The 18,173-nt window shown below is 54.6% G+C and overlaps 1 protein-coding gene across 2 annotated transcripts in view; it reads right to left on the reverse strand.

Annotated features, from left to right (window-relative positions):
- Positions 1–18,173, reverse strand: part of TSPAN9 (tetraspanin 9) — a 189,428-nt gene that overhangs the window by 66,957 nt on the left and 104,298 nt on the right. The window contains exon 2 of one of the 2 annotated variants that reach the window (XM_032874860.1): positions 14,138–14,217. In XM_032874860.1, the coding sequence (XP_032730751.1) occupies positions 14,138–14,200 (63 nt within the window). In that variant the 5' untranslated portion in view covers positions 14,201–14,217. Of the gene's footprint in view, positions 1–14,137; positions 15,051–18,173 lie in introns of those variants that run through there. The other variant, XM_032874859.1, reaches the window with a different exon arrangement.

An 18,173-nucleotide genomic window follows, 5' to 3' on the forward strand; every position in this document is an offset into this window, starting at 1 on the left:
AGCTGTCACTCTGATTTGGATCCCACGAGCTCTTGCCCACAGGCAGGGGAAGAAGCTTCCCTTGCATGGGTAGGGGGCACGGTCAGGCCCCAAAGCACACCTGACCTCCCAGAGAGAACACAGTGGGAGCTGCTCCACACTGGATGGAGCACAAAAGGCTCCAGATCCTTCTACCAGCCACTGTAATCTCCTTGGATCCCCCCTGCCCCCCCCCCGCCTGCCCAGCCCAGGCCAGGCTCCCCACATTCCCCAAACCCCAGGGTGTTACCTACGCAGACCTTCCACCCCGCAGCCTCTAACATTCTGCCAGGTACCACGTAAAGTGCTGTCATCAAAGGGGTCCTCGATGAGCAGCAAACTGCTCTGCTGGAGCCATTCCTTGCCCGCCACGATCTGGTTCAAACCCTCTGTCTGAGCCCCTTTCTCTGGCATCAAATATCACCTCATTTTTCCTGCCACCACCTCCGCCACCCTCCCCACCCCCCCTCTGCTCACCCAGAACCCCTTCACCTGCCTTCTCCCCAGCTGTACATCTCCTACGCTCTGGGTCCTCCAGCCCTCTCCTTTCTGCCCTCAAATACTCCCTGAGAGCCCGCCCCCTCCGTCAAGCCCACCCTGCTCAGAAGACAGAGGGCAGGTGCTGGACAAGGACACACGGACACCGCCCTCCACGGTCAGGAGGGCACTGAGCGTTGGGCTGGGCCACGGCGGGTACTCAGGATGCACCGTCCTCTCCCGTGCCCGAGAGGCAGCCACCCCAATGTGCACCTGTCAGAGGACGAGTTTGCCCTCCACACTCATCTCATTCATCGGGTCTGTACACACGGCCACGGTGAGCCTGACCGCGAGGTCCTGCTGACCTCTGGCTCCCCTTCTCCCCATGTTCCAGCACATCCGAAAGGCCATGCCTCCTCCTCACCACGTGTCGAAATACCACTCTTTTGTGGAGGATCGGCTCCAGTCCTGCCTCTTACATGCAGCCTTCCCTGCCCGCCCAGCCCCCCACCCGAACGACTGGGTGCTGCCACTGTGCATGCTCCCCGGGAGCCAAGGCAAGCGGGAAACACACTAGATTATGGAATAACATGTACTGTTTATGAGTGCTCACTACTGTGAGAGGCCGTGCACAGGAACCCTGACATCACCTACTCAGTGCGGTCCCCGCTGCCTCAGCATCCTGAAAGAGGAGCCCGCGGCGGGGACATGGAGGACGTCTATAAGATGCACTAACCTGGAGACGCCAGCTGCATACGTGGGTGCCCCCAGGCGCGCTCCACTGCCTTCTCACAACCCTCTGGGCCAGAAATCGGCTCCTCCCAGTGAAACTGAAAGCATCTTGAGAGCAGGGACCCAGTGGGCTCTTGTTCCCCTCCAACACATAGCGTGGGGTCAGTGAACCATGAACACAACCCAGGACTCACTGGCTGATCCCTTTTTTGGGAATTCGGAGGCCCAGGACGGAGGAACGTGGAAAGGGGCTGATGCACTGGAATAGAGACGCATGGTTTGCTGCGAGATGCCCCAAAGGGGTCTTGGCTCCGGGGATTCTACCTCCGACCAACTCAGACATACCCAGATGGCCCAGCCAGGCACAGAGCAGATCACAGGAGCACCAAGGCTGCCAAATCTCGGCGCCAGAAGCTGTCGTGGTGGCTGGGCAAACACAGCCTAAGCTGCTGGATGGCGGCAGGAGGAGGGGGCGGGTCTTAGCCTCCCCATTCCCCATCTGCTCCTGACCTCTCTCCCCAGGAGGTGGGGAGGATACTTCCAGGGGATAAGCAAATCCCAGCAGTGGCATCTGGCATTTGGGAGGCAAAACCCTTCAGCAGACATCTACCATTTCTGCTTTTGCCCCTTCTTTTGATGTCAGCACCCCTGTTTTCTTTTGGGGAATCCCCCTCCTCCCTGGTGCATACAGCCCTGTCTCATTGGTCAAGATGCCCTGCTCAGCCCTGGCCAAATACAGCCTCAGACCCTCTGTCCTGGGAAGCCAATTCCTGAGCAGTAAGCCCCAGGGACCAAAAACGGACAGAGTCAACATGACCAAGGTCATCATTAGCTCGTGGTACCTGGACACCAAGAGCAGCCCTGGCTCCTGTCCCTGTGTGTGGCCTGTTGCTCAGCTTTCCTTCCTAACCCATGAGCTAACCTTGTCTCCGCACAGACACTGAAAGCTCAGCAGATAGAAACACAGGGCTGCAGACAGCAAGAGAAGGGAAAAGAAAGCCAGGCCGGTGAAAACAACAGATGCCCACCAGAGTGGGTCACCCCCAAATGTCAAACAACACTACCAGGCCGTGGTCACCGAGAGAGATAAAAAGGCAGGTCTCTGTGTTCTTGAGTTTGCCACCGTTGGGGTGTGGTGTTCGCAACCCACGAGCCCCAGAAGCCACCCAGGAAACAGTAAGCTAAAAACGGGGATGCCAGCTTACACCCAAGGGTCACACACCCTTGGAGGGAATCTAACCGAATTCACAACTGACCCCGGAACCAGACCGACCCCCGTCCCACTCAAGAATCTGCATATTCAAATATGCTACTAGAATTCCTAGGAAGATCTTTTATACTTGTGTCTTTCCAGAGCGTATTAATTATAGCACATTGTGGTTATTAATTTCTTACATAGAACTATTACCCATAGAGAACAAAATGCTATTATTAATAGAAATGCATTTTACACATGTATAAAGCAAACAAAAAAAAAAACTGAGTATAACTTTTGATTTCCCCAAAACCTAACTACCAATAGCCTACTTTTGACTGGAAATCTTGCCAATGACATGAAGGGTGGATCAGCACACATTTTGTATGTTGTATGTGTCATATATTGTGTTCTTACACCAAAGTATCTAGGAGAAAAGAAAAAGTTAAGAACATCACGAGAAGGGCACCTGGGTGGTTCAGTGGGTTAAGTTTCTGCCTTCGGCTCAGGTCATGATCTCAGGGTCCTGGAATCAAGCCCCACATCGGGCTCTCTGCTCAGCAGGGAGTCTGCTTCCCCCCCCATCTCTCTGCCTATCTCTCTGCCTACTTGTGATCTCTCTGTCAAATAAATAAAATCTTTTAAAAAAATATTAAATGTGCTAAACGCTAAAAAAACAACACATTTATAGTACTATTCTGTAAAAAATGTATTTATAAACAGACCCACACAGTTCAAACCCATGTTGTTCAAGGGTGAACCATGTATATAAATACACACACACACACACACACACACACACATTCATATCATGAAAATGTTTCTGAAGTTTATATAGTCACACACATATACACACGTATATATACACGCTAGATGTGTGTTAATACACATATGTGCACACACATATGCACACATATACATATACATCTACACATCCATGTGCACTGTTAGGGGGCGAGCGCAGTGGAGCTCTGAGAACTCACAGCTTAGTGACCCAAGGGGAAGACACAAGTGCAGAGCCAGACCAGCAGAAGGAAAGGAACTAAAGCCCCCCAGGAACCTGCCCCACCGTCCCTGTCCCCCACGGACTCCTCACCCAGAGGCAGACACCGGCTGACTGCCCCAACTCCACCCTTTCTGGCTTCGACAGGCAAGCAGTGTATGTCCTCTGCCACCATGGTGTCTCAGGCCCGGAGAAGTCTGAAAGGACGACCCCCGCCCTGATCCTGGGGGAGGACGAGCAGTGGGAAGGGCCGACCCACTTGAGCACGCACCACACGGAGCCCCCGGATGGGCACACGGGCCAAGCCTGCCATGACCGAGCAGGACTGCACTCGGGTTCTGCTCCAATGTGGCTGGCAGCTCCCCTCACACCAGCTGCAGGCTCTGACATGGGCAGAAACACAATTAAACCCCTGCGCCCTCCTCTCCTTTCCTGCCAGAGGACAAAGCTAATCGTGCCTTTCCTCTCACAGGCTCTTCCCACTTCTCCCTCACACCAGAAATCAATTTTCAGGCCATCCCACTTAATTTCTAACTCCCCAACAGGAAGAGAAACTGAGGCGTAGGGTGACAAATGGAATTTTCCGAGCGCTCATCACTCATCGTGCAACGACCATGTTAAGACCACCACAAGCCTACCCAGAACCACATCACAAGACAAAATGGCCAGCCAAGGGCCAGGGCACCAAACCCCGTGAGTGGGCAGCATTTCTGGGAACTAGAGTAATGGAGGCAACAGTATTCTCCAGAGCCCTCAGGGAGAACGTGACACATGCAGGAAAGAGCACACTGGTGAACCACTGTGCAGGCAGACATCCTCCAAGGGCTTGCTGTGACAGGCTGCTGGTTGCAAAGCCGCCTTCCAAGGCAGTGAGCACGTGTGGCTGCACGGTCTTGTTTGGCCACATGGGATATTCCTTCCGGGGGCCAGTATGTGCCCCCACAGCATGGAGCCTTTCCTTTATATAAACCCCAATCATAATCAAAGGGTATCACCTGCAAAGGGCATCCCGTTAGGAGCCTGCCCAAGCCCCCTTACCTAGCATTCCTGTGCACTTCGGTCAGCCCACAGACCAATGCACATGTGCTGAGCACCCATCACGAGCAAGCGAGGCATGGGTGATAAGACAAAGGCCCCTCCCACCCTCTTCCTCCTGCTCACGGCCTTGGGTGATCAATGCCTCTAGCCTCAGGGTCCTCATCCACACATACGTACCACTGCCCACTCGTGGTAGTTGCAAGGATTTAAAGTGTCTAGAAGATGCTAGCAGAGTGGAGGGACCAGATACGAAACATACAAGCAGGGCCATATGGTTAGAACCCTGCCATATGGTAAACCCTGCCATGATGAGGTGAGCAGAATCTGAAATACTCAGTGGCACAATATGCAGGGTCAGGCTACTGGGAAGCTGTGAAGGAAACAGTCTTCATTCTGGGGTACTCTCTTAACTGCACAAAAATAGCTCAAACAACCTAGACTGTACAGAACTGACCATTTATCGATCTGAGAAAGGCCCTGATCATCACTAAGTGGTCACCTCCTAACCCGCTTCTGTTTGGCGCTGGGACTGGCAGAGGGAAGGCACAAATCGTCAGTGGGTCATATCCAAGTATGCGTAACTCTGATCCTGTTATTACAGGTCTGTGCTGAGCCAGATTGGAAGCACAGATCCAAGAAAAGCACAATCTAAAGTCAGCAGAGGAAGGAGCTGGATTGGGATGACCTCCCAGAGAGGTCGTAGAAAGAATAGGTGCTCTGAACCTGGCTTCAGATCCCAGTTCTGTCGCTTTCGAGCTCTGATTTGGGGCAAAATCCCCAGCCTGCCAGAGCTTCCAACTTCTCAGAGATAAAATATAAAAAATCCTACCTCACCTCATACCTCATCAGCTGCTGTGGAGAGTTGATAAGGGAACAAAGCAACTAGGGAAGTGCCCAGTGCCATGCCTGGCCAACTACGAAGCCCCACCACGCCATGAGGAGGAGTGGCTAGAAGGCCTGCTGGTGTCCTCCTGGGGCCCTGCCCCTCTCCGTCCTCGTGCGCACAGGGGTTCTGCTGCGCTCTGAGAGGAGGGTGGCGTGATGTCAAAGGACAGAAGATCAAAGTCCCTAGGTAACAAAAGATATGTAAGGCCTTCATGGAGAACGTTATGACAGCTTATAGAAGACATTAGAGAAGGCCTCATATACGAAGTATACCATGTCCATGAATACAAACACATGACTAGAATACAACTGATATTCATGAATGGAAATACAAAAATAGTAATTCTCCCCAAGTTGATCAATAGACTCAACGCAAAGCCAGTCCAACCACCGACAGGGCTGCTAGCCTGGCAGAGGGTGGGGAGAAGGGTTGACTGATCGATCAATTGATTTTTGGTGAAACTAGACAAACTGATCCCAAAATTTATGTTTGCATAAATCTCTTTTGAGAACCAAAGGCCAAGAACAGCCAAAATATTCTTGCAAAAGCATCAGAAGAGAGGATTTGCCCAACCGATACCAAGACTTAGTTTTAAGTTGTGGTCATCCACAGCAGAGCCATGACAGACAACTGGAAGTTATGAAGCTGCTCCTTCACAGATGCTTCCACAAGCCATGTCCTAGAGAAAGCCCTGCGTACGTACACCAGGAGCCTTGTACGGGAATGCTCTTGGAAGTATGTTTAAAAAGAAGGAAGTAATCCAAATGCTTATCATCAGAAGAATGACAACAGAACTCTATGGAACAGTGACAATAAGTGCATGACAGCCATACATACAAACATGAACCAATCAATAAATGTAATACTGAATTAAAAAAAAATTCAGGGGCACCTGGGTGGCTCAGTCAGTTAACCGTCCGACTCTTGATATGGGGCTCAGGTCACGATCTCAGGGTCATGAGACAGAGCCTGCTTAAGATTCTCTCTCTCCTTCCGTCCCATTCTCTCTGCCCCACCACCCGCCTCTCATCTGCAGTTGTTCTCTATTGAAAAACAACAAACAGATGATTCCATCTAACAAAATTTTTAAAACAAGCCAAGCCAAATCAAATGATACAGTGTTTAAGGATGCTTACATATGTGGAAGCACTACAAAGAAATACAGCAAACACAAAACGTCAGGATAATGGCTCTCTCTAGGACGGGTTGGGGGCATGCTCAGGAAGGGGCTCACAAAGGTTTCATGGATATAGCTCGTGTTTTAGTTCTTTTTTTTTTTTTAAGATTTTATTTATTTTTTTGACAGAGAGCAACAGCCAGAACGGGAGCACAAGCAGGGGGAATGGGAGAGGAAGAAGCAGACTCCCCACCAAGCAGGGAGCCCAATGCAGGGCTTGATCCCAGGACCCTGGGATCATGACCTGAGCTGAAGTCAGACACTCAACAACTGAGCCACCCAGGTGCCCCTGGTGTTTTAGTTCTTAAGCTGAATGGTTGGTATGTGTTCTTTATGTAATTTTTTAAACTACATGAATTTCATATGATGTATTCCAACATTTTTTAAAAAATTTTAAGTGGCTGTTTTTCTGGTTAGTAAAGTGACCTGGACCTGGAACCCCATGTGCCCTGTCAGTCTGCTCAGGTCACAGGCCCATCTGCCCCCACAGAGTCCAACACTGAGTGTGCCAGAGGGAGGGACCCACCCTTCCAGCACCCAGGGCCAAAGGCCCATGGGGACCCTGCAGTAGGACCATGGGCCCAGCCGGCCTGCTGCCGACCTAATTCACTGCACCAGCAACAAAGTGAAGCAGGGGCAGAGTGTGGGCCACCTCGCCCAGAAAGGTGGAAGGTAAGTACAGGGTGGCGGGTGCCACTGCAGGCCCTGGGAGCTGAGACCACACCCCTCCCCCACCGCCTTCCCTTCCCATCCTCCATCCCAACAGATCTTCCTAAACTTCATGGATCCCCATTTCTAGCACATATCCCTAAGACCAGAAGACATTTGGAAAAATCCCCAGACTAAAGAGACATGTGGGGCCCCTTGCAGGGCTCCAAAGCCCTGCCCAGCACTGTTGCTCAAGCCTCTGGGCATCCGACACTGTGAGAGGGGCTCCCTGTGCATCCCGCAGGCCCAGCTAAGCAGCATTCCTACAGAATGCATCCGCGGCCTCATCTGGGCCTCATCACAGCCCTGGAAGACACTTGATACCATCAAGAATAAAGAAATCCAGGCACCAAGAGGAACGGCAACCTTCAAACCACAGGCATTGTTCCTGGAGACTCTGACTCAGTAGGTCGGTAGGTGGGAGGGAGGGAAAGGCAGGCAAGGGGACATGGCCTCTGTGCATGTACAAAAGGTCTCTGGTTGATCTGAATTTACACCATCATGAAGAACCTCAGAGCAGACAGAAACCTCTGAAGGCCGTAGCCATGTCTCTGTTCTTGGTCAGTCCCCTTCCCCGGCCCCAAAATCCACTACAGCAGGACCTCCCTGAGGGCCCCAGTGCACTAAGCCACCCAACACAAGGGAGAAGACTTGAAACCCCACAAGCTTCCCTTCCAAGGGCTTCTCTGGGTCCCCTGGGAGACTTCAAAGCTTGCTGGAGCCCAAAGGAAGAAAAGGCAGAGTCCATCCAGACGGAACCGCAGACTCATGACGTTAAAAGATATTTTAGGTATCCCCTGAAGCCCCCTGACTACTTAGAGAAAGAGTAGGGGGGCAACAGCCTACCTCCATCCTGTCCCGTGCCCCCCGGCTGCAGACCAGCTCATCCCCTGGACCACATGCCACTTGTACTGTCCCTGCCCCAACCCCCCAGCCCCACTTCTGCTGGCAGATTAGCTTTCAAATGTGAGCAGGGACAAAGCTGGCTCAGAAGACTTAACTCTGCCCGACGGGTTTAGCTCAGCTTCAAAGCTTCCTAACTGGAACCAAATAAGCGGGCATATCGCAGCTGGAAGGGAGAGGCCGGAAGGAGGGGGAGGATGGGGTCATGGCTGTAAGCTGGATTACCTACAGCAACAGCTTGCAGCCTGAGTGACACAGCAAGGCCTGTCATGGTGGTCACTGCCGGAAAGACCAAATACCCCTCTCCTCTGACCCCTGGGGACAAAGTCAAGAGCACCCGCAGCCTCGGGTGCACACTTCACGGCAGGGGAGGGCCCCCTCGTCGTCAGAAGCCACGTCACACTCACCACCCGGAAGCCACCACCCAGACTGATGGCGCCCTTTGTTTCTCTGCGTTCAGTCCATTTCACGGGCCAGGACCCTCTGTCTCTCCCCCTGGGCTACAAGCTCTCCCCAGGCACAGGCTCTGGATCAACTTGTCTCCGTCTCTGTCCACCCTTGTCCTGTGCCTGGAACCGCACCCTCATCTAGCCCACAAACTCCTACCCATCCTGCAAAATCCAGGTGTCACTGGATCTGCTCTGATATCTTCGTGTATCTTCTCTCTACTAAGCAGTATTAACTACTTCTATTAAGTAACTCAACTGAGCACCTACTGCTCAGAACTAGAATTGTTCGTTTGACTCCTCCGTGGGACTCTGAGCAGCTCAAGGGCCTGACTTACAGCAGACGCTCGATCAGTGCACGCAGGGCCCAGTACCCACAGTGCATCCAGTCAGCCCTTTCAGTAGAAGAAACAAAAAGACACATAATTCACTAAGTCTTTTTTCCAAACTAGGAAACTCAGACAGTTTTTTCCCCCTTCCCCTTTATTTCTGATGGACGCAAACATTCTAGAGAGGGAGCGTCGGGCAGCCACCATGCAGGGCGGGGAGAGAGGGAAGGACAAGTCAAGTCAGGCCACCCAGGGGCGCGGTCCAGGCCTGCTGCTGTCCCTCCCTAGAATTCTGGGGAGGGGGAGATGGCCTGACTCTAACCCCTGCCTTGGGTAGTAGCCCTTAGCCCTGTGTTCAAATGCTTGGTGGAGGACAGTCCAGATGACCTCTCGATTCCGCGACTTCCTGGCCTGAGAAAGCTGATCCGCCCTCCGCGAGCCCAGTCAGCCTGTTCTCACCAACTGGAGGCTCCTGTGCACGCAGCGGGCATTCAGTAAATAGTTGCGGCATGAGTGAATGGGCTCAATTGGGACCCCAAGAGCCCAGCAAGCCCCAGAGTCCGCTGCCAAGTTCAGCCAAGGGCAGCCAGGCACACAGAGGCACGGCAGGGGGAGGACGAGGCCCCTATCCTCAGAAAAGGTCGGTGGTGTTTTTGGGGCTCTTCCCTGGCAGGCCAGCCAAAGGGAGGACAGACCTGTGGCCCTTCCCTCAAGGTGGGGACAGCGCTCACCCTGTTGCAGCTGGGACTTTCTCTTTTCTACCTCTGCCTCCCCGCCCCCTCTTGATTGACACCAGTGCTGGCTCCGACATCATTTAAAAATAGATATTAAGACATGGAAGTTTAATTTTTAATGCTTTGGAAAGGAAGTGAACACAGAGCTGGCATTCCCTCACAGCCACGTCCTTGGGTCTCGGAGCACCAGGCCCCTCTCCCCGCGCAGAGCCCTGCCTGACCCACCCAGAAGGCCTACTTGCCGGGGCGCTCTGGGGAAACAGCCCGATGCCTCATGCCCCAGCATTTCGGGAAGCCTCCAACTCTTCTTGCCCAGCTCGGCCAGTCTCCTGCTTGGAGAGGCCACGTCCCAGACCCATTTAGACCCTGTTCAGACCCCTCAGCCTGCTTACTACTTCCATTCCCTGACAGAAGGTATCCCACAGGCTCAGTAGGACACCCAGGCCATCCAGCTCTGCTCCTGGGCCACCACGGAGCAGCGGGGAGCCAGGGAACCCACAGAGGAACTCACGATGCAGCCAAGCCAGTAACAAACCTAAGCCTCCATCGTGGCTAGACCGCCTTAACCAAGTGGCCAGCACCGAGAGAGCAAGTGAACAGCCTATGAGGGGCCGAGCCGCAAAGGCCTGACCCCACTTAGGGGAGGTTAATCAGGGCATCCACCCAGCACCCTAGGCGCGGCAGCCCTGCCCCAACCTTTCCCCTGTTCCAGCAGACACACTGAACACTGCCTCCTTGGCTAATTGGCCTTTATTAAGAGAACAATCCACAAGGAATAGACTTTCCAATGGAGCCGGAATGTCACTGTTCTGCCAGCCCTGATTTGAAGTGATGGGACAGCTCTGCTGGCAACCATGAAAAGTGACCATTATCCTGAGTGGCAATTATGCCAGCAACCCCAGGCCTGCCCCTGGCCCCTCCATGTCAGATAAGAGCTGGATTTAGGTTGGGAGGAGCTGGGCTGGGATCATAATCTGCTGTGTGGAGAAGGTAGACACAGGCGCCCAGCACCCAAAGCCCACCCCTGCACTCTCTCTCTGCCCTGTCCAGGGTTTAAAGCTCTGAGTCTCCTCTGCCCTCCTGGAGAGGCTCCGATTCATTCCACCTCTCTCTAGAGAAATCCCCTAGACAGCCCTGGGAGGACTCAGGGATGGAGCTGATGGAGCTGATGGAGGGAACCGCCCCGGGGTTTTCCACTGCTGGGGAAACAACTTGGGGTGTGGGTTTGACTGCTGGTATACAGGCCCCTCAGGGTGCTGCCCCCAACAGGCAGGCGCCCAGCAGCTGCTAAGTCACCTATCTTTTTCTTGGTAAGGAGGAGAAGCGCTGGCCGCATAGCCCCGCCTCCCACCGGCCCCTGGTGATGTCACCCGGGCCCTCAGTAAAGGCAGAACCCTAGAAGCTCCACCCAGTGGCCAGGACCCAGGATTCTCCCGCCCGTGGGGGGGTGCAGGGTGACAGCTGCACCTCTTCTGGGCCCTGGGAATCCTCCCAGCGGGCTCCGAGGAGGCAGGGGGGTGTGGCAGCAGAGGTGGCTTTGGAGAAATACCAGGTAGGCTCCAGGATCTATAGAAGATCTCTATCTATTGATTGTGGGCCTCAGGTTCAACTCTAATGCCTCAGAAAAGCCTCCTTGGGGGATCTGAGCCATGAGACTAGAAAAAGTGATGGCTACTTAAGTCCTAAGAATTGCTCTGGGTCCCAGAGGGCTTGGGCTCTGACCAGCCCTGCATCCCTCCTCACCCCGACCCTCTCACTCCCCTCCAGTCTTCATGTGTGCACTGGAAAGCAAAAGAAGTGGCCCAGCAGTCCTGCCTCGTCACCCACCGCAACTGCCCTTGGCCTAGACACCTTCACCCTTTTGCTTCGGCTCTTCCCTCTGCTCCCTCACTCATCAGGCCCAGCACCTGCCTGCAGGACATCTTCATTCAAGTAAAGCGCAGTGACCTGCCCTGTGCCTGAATCCTGGCTAACCCCGCTACGTCCTTCCACCTCCCAGGGAACACAACAGCAGGCTCTCTTACACGTGCAAGCTTCCATTGCTCTTCTGCTAAATTTCCACCTTTCCTACTTCATCATCTCACGAGTGACTAGCATAAAAGAACTGGGTCTTTGAGATCCAATGTCTCCCAGCTCGTAGCATGTCACGGGAATTCTGAAAATACTAAGTGATCAGAAAAGTCAAAGATTTGGAGAGAGAGACTCCTTGCCTGGTAAAAGAGTGGTGGTAGGTAGCTCCTAATTAGGAAGAGACAGCAAGGTCTCTCGCTGTAACCAAAAAAAGAAAGCCACTCCATCAATCAGCTCATTAACTTCTGCCAAGCTCTTAAGGGAAGATGAAAAGAGTTGCTTGTCGCCCCACAGCTAAGATGCTAGGAGAGCCTCCGACACAGGCAAGTTTGAGAACTAACTTCTCTTCCCTATCCCTACCACACAATGAGATGTGGATTTACCACTCTGGCCATCCATTCATTCACTCACAAACTTAAAATGAGTGCCTCCAACGTGCAGGGCACCGACCCCTGGGCCATGTATGGGGCGGGGCGGGGCGGGGGGGGGGGGCGGGGCGGGGGGAAACTAAGTAGGAACTAAGGGGAAAAGGAAGGAGCCACAAGCAGCTATACCTACTCTGGCCAGCAGGTGGCGGGGTGGGTGGTGGGGAGGAGGGCTGCTGAGTGGGAGGTGTTGGCCAAGGCCCAGCGCTTCCCTATCAAGGGCTTCCTAGTGAGTGGTAAGATATGCAGAGGTGGGGACAAGGCAGAAAGGTGGGTTGAGACAACGAACAAGGGCAGAGAGGGAAACTCGGCGATAAGAGTAAGGCAGCATTCATGTAAATCATAGACATCAAATACCCACCAAGGCTTGGCTGACACTGATCAGGAGCACCTGGCCCAAGGAGGCCATGAAATCATTCTTGACATTCCAATGGTTCTGCCCCAGTTTCCACAAAACCCTCAGCACAGGACAGGTTAACACCCTAACAGCAGTGCCCACAGGGCCCCAGACCATGCAGGCACCCAGGGAAATTCAACTCAAACAATCTCCAACTGGGCTCCCCAGAAGAGAAGTAGCGGCCTGCGCCCCAAGCCGGAAAGGAGGCTCCCTCCCCAGAGCGAAGGAAAGGATGCAGGACGTCCCATAACTAATGAGGTCAGACAGGAGGGAGGCCATCATCACAACAGCCTCCACTCCCCTACCTCGAGACTGGAAAGGAAACCCAGTTCTTAAGGGATAAAGCCATTTGCCCAAGGTCACGCGAGAAGCTAACACAGAACCAAGACTAGATTCCTTCTTCTTCCCACCCAGCCCTGAGCTATCCCCTTCTGTGGGAACAGTCACCCCCCCCACACACACACCCAAAAAAGTTTTGTCAGTTAAAGCTGGTCACTTCACACAAGTGTTCAACATCAAAGCACAACTGCTTCTAACCAGCTTCACTGTGAATGACTTTCTCCTGCCCCCAGTGCTCCTTCTGGACCATGGACGGCTGACAGGCCATGGGGCAGAGCCAAACATCTGTGCGGACTGCGCTGGGACTCTGGCAAAGAAAACCGGAGGCAGCAGTCGCAACGAAGGAGCCATGAGATAGGAATTTAAGAAGTTTTAAAATCTGCCAAACTTGTATTCCTTCTTGCACACATGCACACGTGTGTGCCCATGGCCTTCAGAAGCACAGAGAACAGAGAGCCATTCCAAGTTGCCCCACTCACCGACCCCTTCTCTAGAAAATCATCCTTCACCGAGTACAGGGCACTCCCTTTGTCCCTTCCAGTCTTTGGGGCTCTGGGAGCCTGGGAGGGCTGGCTGGTGTTCCATGGTGGGAGCACATGGCCAGCCCGCTCCCTGCCCAGTCCACTGCAATCCCTCAAAAGCAGCTGCCTGCCGCCCGATGGCAGCAACCCTCCCTCACTCTCCTTTTCCACACATGCCCTAACTCAGGGGCAGACCTGCAGGCTAACAAAGACATCTCCCAGCTTGGGACAGGGGCTCCTCTCCTCTTCCAAAGACTCATTGAAGGAGGGAGAGGAAGTGATCTCTGCCATCCCTCCCAGCCCCCACCTCATGCCCACAAAACCGGGCATACTGTCTTCTTGTATATTCAAGAAGAATACAAGAAGAAACTTGAAAATCATCCACATTTGTGCCTGTCTTCCACTCAAGGTCACAGTTGTTAAAAATTCTGGCCCCACACCGATTTCTGCAGGTTACCGGGTGGGGGCACTTGTGCCAGGGGATGGAGGTGGTGGCAAACTTTGCCAGCCACGGAGGAGTAAGTCTCTCCCGGAAGACAGGCAATTCGGAGCCTCCATTCAGCCACCAAGGAGAGAGAAAGATGAATGAAAGAGGGGGGGAGGACGATTTTTAAAAACACACACACTTACCGTTGTGCAGAAAGCAGGGCAATGCAGCACCACGGAGGAAGAGGGGAGCACGCTACGGTAAGCCCCGAAGAGGAGAGGTGGCAAAGGAGAGCTAAACGCAAGGACTTACCCAGAATATCAGATTGAAGAGGAACATCATGTACTTCAAGCAGCAGAGGCAGCCCCTGGCCATGTTGCACTTCTTAAATTCTAGGAGAAAAACAAAGGACAGGTCCAGGTAAAACACCACGTACTTGCTGCCTTTGGGTGCATTGTACTTGTCAGTCTTGACGCCAGCCTCGGCGCGGCTCTGTCCCCGGGAGCCCGCGGTGCCGTAGAAAGCGCCGGCCGTGAAGCCTCGGCCGAACGGGCGGCCCGAGGTGGACGGCTTGGCAAAGTCCGAGTCCTTGCTGTCCAAAGATGGACTCCGGTGGATCGAAGAATCCTCGCTACTCGACTTCTCCATGCTCGCGTCGTTCCCGGGGGGCGCGAGGGGCGGGGGGCATCGCTCCCGGAGTGGGACGGATGGGGCGCCCAAGTCGGGCACGGGCTGCGGGTGGGCTGGCGGAACTCTGAACGCCCCTTCTCTGCACCGGGGAGCACTCCCGGCCAGACCCCGTGCTCAGGAGCCGCTGCCTCTCGGACGGCGCCCCGCTCCCAGCCGACTGGCCCAGGAGGGCTCTGCGGTGCGGCGCAGCGCGGCGCGGCTCTACGCGCGCTCGCGAATGCTCTCCGGGAACTGGCTGGCCTGCGTAACTTAACGTCTTTGGGGAGGCTGCAATTTGATTTCTCTCTCCAGAGCGTCAGCTCGCCTCCCGGTGCACCGGCCGCTCCACGCGAGGCACAAGGGCGCCAGGATCCAGGTCCCCGGGCACACCTCTCCCTGCCCAGCCCCGGCGCTGAGCCCGGCCACTTTGCGGGCGCTCCGCTTCCTTTCGCTCGGCGACTTTGCGGAGCTGCTCGCCGGCCCTGGGCTGCCCGGGCGCGCGGCGGGCAGTGCTGAGGGATCCGCCGCAGCTGCCACCGCTGGGCTTTCCCTGCGAAATCCCAGCCCCGACTCCCGACTCTGAAATCGCCGGGAGCCCCCTCCCCGGGCCCTCGGCCCCGCCCCCCTGCTTTGCATTCGACCAATGAGCACTGGGCCTGCCAGGGGGCGGGCAGCCTCCCCCTCCCCAATGACACATTATCTTTAATAGGATTAGCGTTCTGCTGTGTGCCTATACCGGTGCGCCGGGAGCCCTCGCTAAATGTCAAGGGCTCTGGAGCTGGGGGTGAACCAGAACCTTCATCAGAAGGCGCTGGTCTCTTCCACGGGAGAAAAGGGGGCGGCGAGAGAAAGGGAATGGCTGGAGATACCAACGACCCAAGGAAACCAGAGGAGAGGGTTGGGGAGGACAGGAGGAGGAAAGAAGCGCGGCCACTGTCGAGCTGGCCGCCGCCCCCTGTGCACACGGTCTCTCCGCTACACACACGCGCACACTCACAGACACACACGCACACACGCTTTTGCACACGTGGATCTGACTACCGCACGCAGGGAAAAGAGACCGCAGGGGAGGCGCGAGCTGTGGGAAAGGCGCTTGGGGCCTCCGCGGGGCGCGCGCCGCCTCCCCGCCCCCTCCGCGCGCGCGCGCACGCTCCAGCACACACGCGGCTCCGCGAGACTCCTGCAGCTGCGCGAGCCCCCCCAACCCCCACCGCCCCCGCGTTCCCGGGTGGGATGCGGTGCTCGCTGGGACCCCAGCTGGGCTGAGAAGAGTAGGTGGCAGAAGTAGTGTCCTGGCTTGCCCCTCTGAATCCTGCCTGTGCCAAGGGTGACGTTGGAGTGCTCTTGGACCTAGGCTGGGTCCTCTCCCGTGAGGACTGCACAAAAGGGGCTGGTCAAGGGAAACAGCACGAAGAATGCTCTTGCTAGGGGCTTAGGGAACACCCAGGAGGAGCCCTTTACCCTGCCGTAAAACACTGCACCTGTGTCCCCTGGGCTTGTGCAGTAAGTCTGCACAGCTGATCAGAAGCGACCATAGTTGGCAAACAAAGAAAACTAAAAGACTTGGGGTGGGGGGTGCGGTGAGGAGCCCACGTCTCCTTTCTGCCAGCAGGAAGAGAGTGCTGAGAGCCCCTGAGAGGGGCTTCGTATTTATGAAGCTCAGTACCCCAGCACCCAACACCGGGCTTGGCCTCTAGCAGGCGCTAGACAACGATGGCTGGATAGAAGAATTCCTGCCTTCTCTGGGGAGCAGGAGTGTGATATGTCCAACCTGGATCCCATCAGACATGTATTCCACACCTGCTACGTGCTGAGCGTGGGGTCAGGCCCTTGAGGGATACAAGGGATACAAGGTGTGCTGCTCCCTGCCCTTCAGACACACACAATCTAGTCCAAGGTGGTGAGCAGGGACATAACTGGCTATGGTAGAGGCAGAGAGGGACACTTATTCCAATGGGAGCGAATTGAAGACCCTCATCACAGGTCGGCTGGGGTGGCCCTCTATGGAGTCTGCACCCTCTCTGGCTCAGAGGCAGCAGGGGCTGGCCCTCAGCTTCTTTAAAGGGACCTGCAATGGTGTTACTATTCTAAGCCCCTTCCCCACTTAGAGGGCAGCCCAACAGTGAAACCTAGGAAGTGTCATGGCCATGGCACCTTGGTCTCCTGGTTGGCCACAGCAGCCCTCTGGATGCTACCCACAGATGAGAGGCAGGTGTCTGGCTGGCTCCCGACCGACGCCACTGCCACCTGACTGGAATGGTTGACGCCTTTTGTCCTCTTCAGCCTCGACCGGCTCCCAGGGGCTCCCGGCTGCCACTTCGTTCTCATAACATTACTTCTTTGATGCAGGAGAGATCGTTTACCAGCTGGACTGTGAGTCGGGAGACCTGTTTTTCACTCTGAGCTCAATGTTGAGCCGTATGATCAAGGACAAGGTGGTTTGCCTTTCTGAGCTACTATTTCTTCCTCTTTAAAATGGGGACTAATAGAGCCTACCCCCCACCCCCGAGAGGTGTTAGCAGAATAAAGTGAGCTGGCAGATGGGAGACCAATCTGAGCCCTGTAAGCGCTGAGCAAATTCAAGGGCCTGGTGTCACTAGCCTCAGACAGACTCGGTGTCAGCACAGGCCCTCCCAGGCTGGCCCCCTCCTAACGTCTTCCTCTCTCTCTCTCTCTTTTTTTTTTTCATCAACTCACACCTTGTTCAGTAAGAATAGCATCTGCCTTGTCCCTAGATCGTTCCTCCTTCATTCCTGATTATAAGTGGATTCAGGCCAGTAATTATTTCCTCAGCAGTGGAGGCCCTGATGGGCCAGGATGAAAGAGGAGGTAAGAAGAGGAGGCTGCTCAGTATAAGAGTTCTGGTCACTCCTGGCCACCCGTGTTGGGAGGGCATTGAAGGCCTGGTCTTCAGTACATTAACAAAGTTCAGTGATGTCCCATCAGGGCACACAGCTTAGTCCTCATCAGGATGATAAGAACAACAGAGAATTGCAAGGCCTCATTACATCCCAGGCACCCAGCTTCACACACAGCAACTGAGTCCTCCTGCCAACCCTATAGAATAGTGATGTTACTATTCCCATTTCACAGGTAAGTAAACTGTATGATTTCAAAGCCCATTTCTTCACTCTCCTGGACTCAAAACCTAGTTCCCGACCTTGGGAATCTTCTAGTCTAAAAGGCAGAATCTAAAAGCACAACAGAGAATCTGAAATTTCGTATCCTGATGAGAGGTCACAGAGAAAAGGACTTCATAAAAAAGGACCTTAAAAAAAAAAAAAGCCTTCTGCCCCCCACTCCAAGACTGTACATAGAGAAGCCCAAAGAAGAACGATACAGCCAGTTCCATGACAGGACCAGCAAAGAGCTGTCCCTTATACCCCCTGGAATGGGTGTGGCCAGGGAGAGAGGGGTGTAAGGGCACCCCGGAAGGCGTGGGTTTGGTACACTGAGGGGCAGTGAGGAGCCAGGCCTGCCTGGAGCAGGAGAAGGTGCCTGGGAGTCAAAGTGAGCAACTGGGCACGGCTTTGCATGACACAGGAAAAGTCTGGACTTCATCCTGGAGCTCCCCAAGCAGTGGAAGCACATGACAACACCGGTGCCCTAGGAAGCTGGGCCTGCAGCATGGAGAGGTGAGAAGATCAGCCGCTGCGGTTGCCCCAGTTTCTGAGATTGT

The sequence above is a fragment of the Lontra canadensis genome, unplaced genomic scaffold (assembly GCF_010015895.1).
Source record: "Lontra canadensis isolate GAN:19392208 unplaced genomic scaffold, GSC_riverotter_1.0 scaffold53, whole genome shotgun sequence".
NCBI lineage: Eukaryota > Metazoa > Chordata > Mammalia > Carnivora > Mustelidae > Lontra > Lontra canadensis.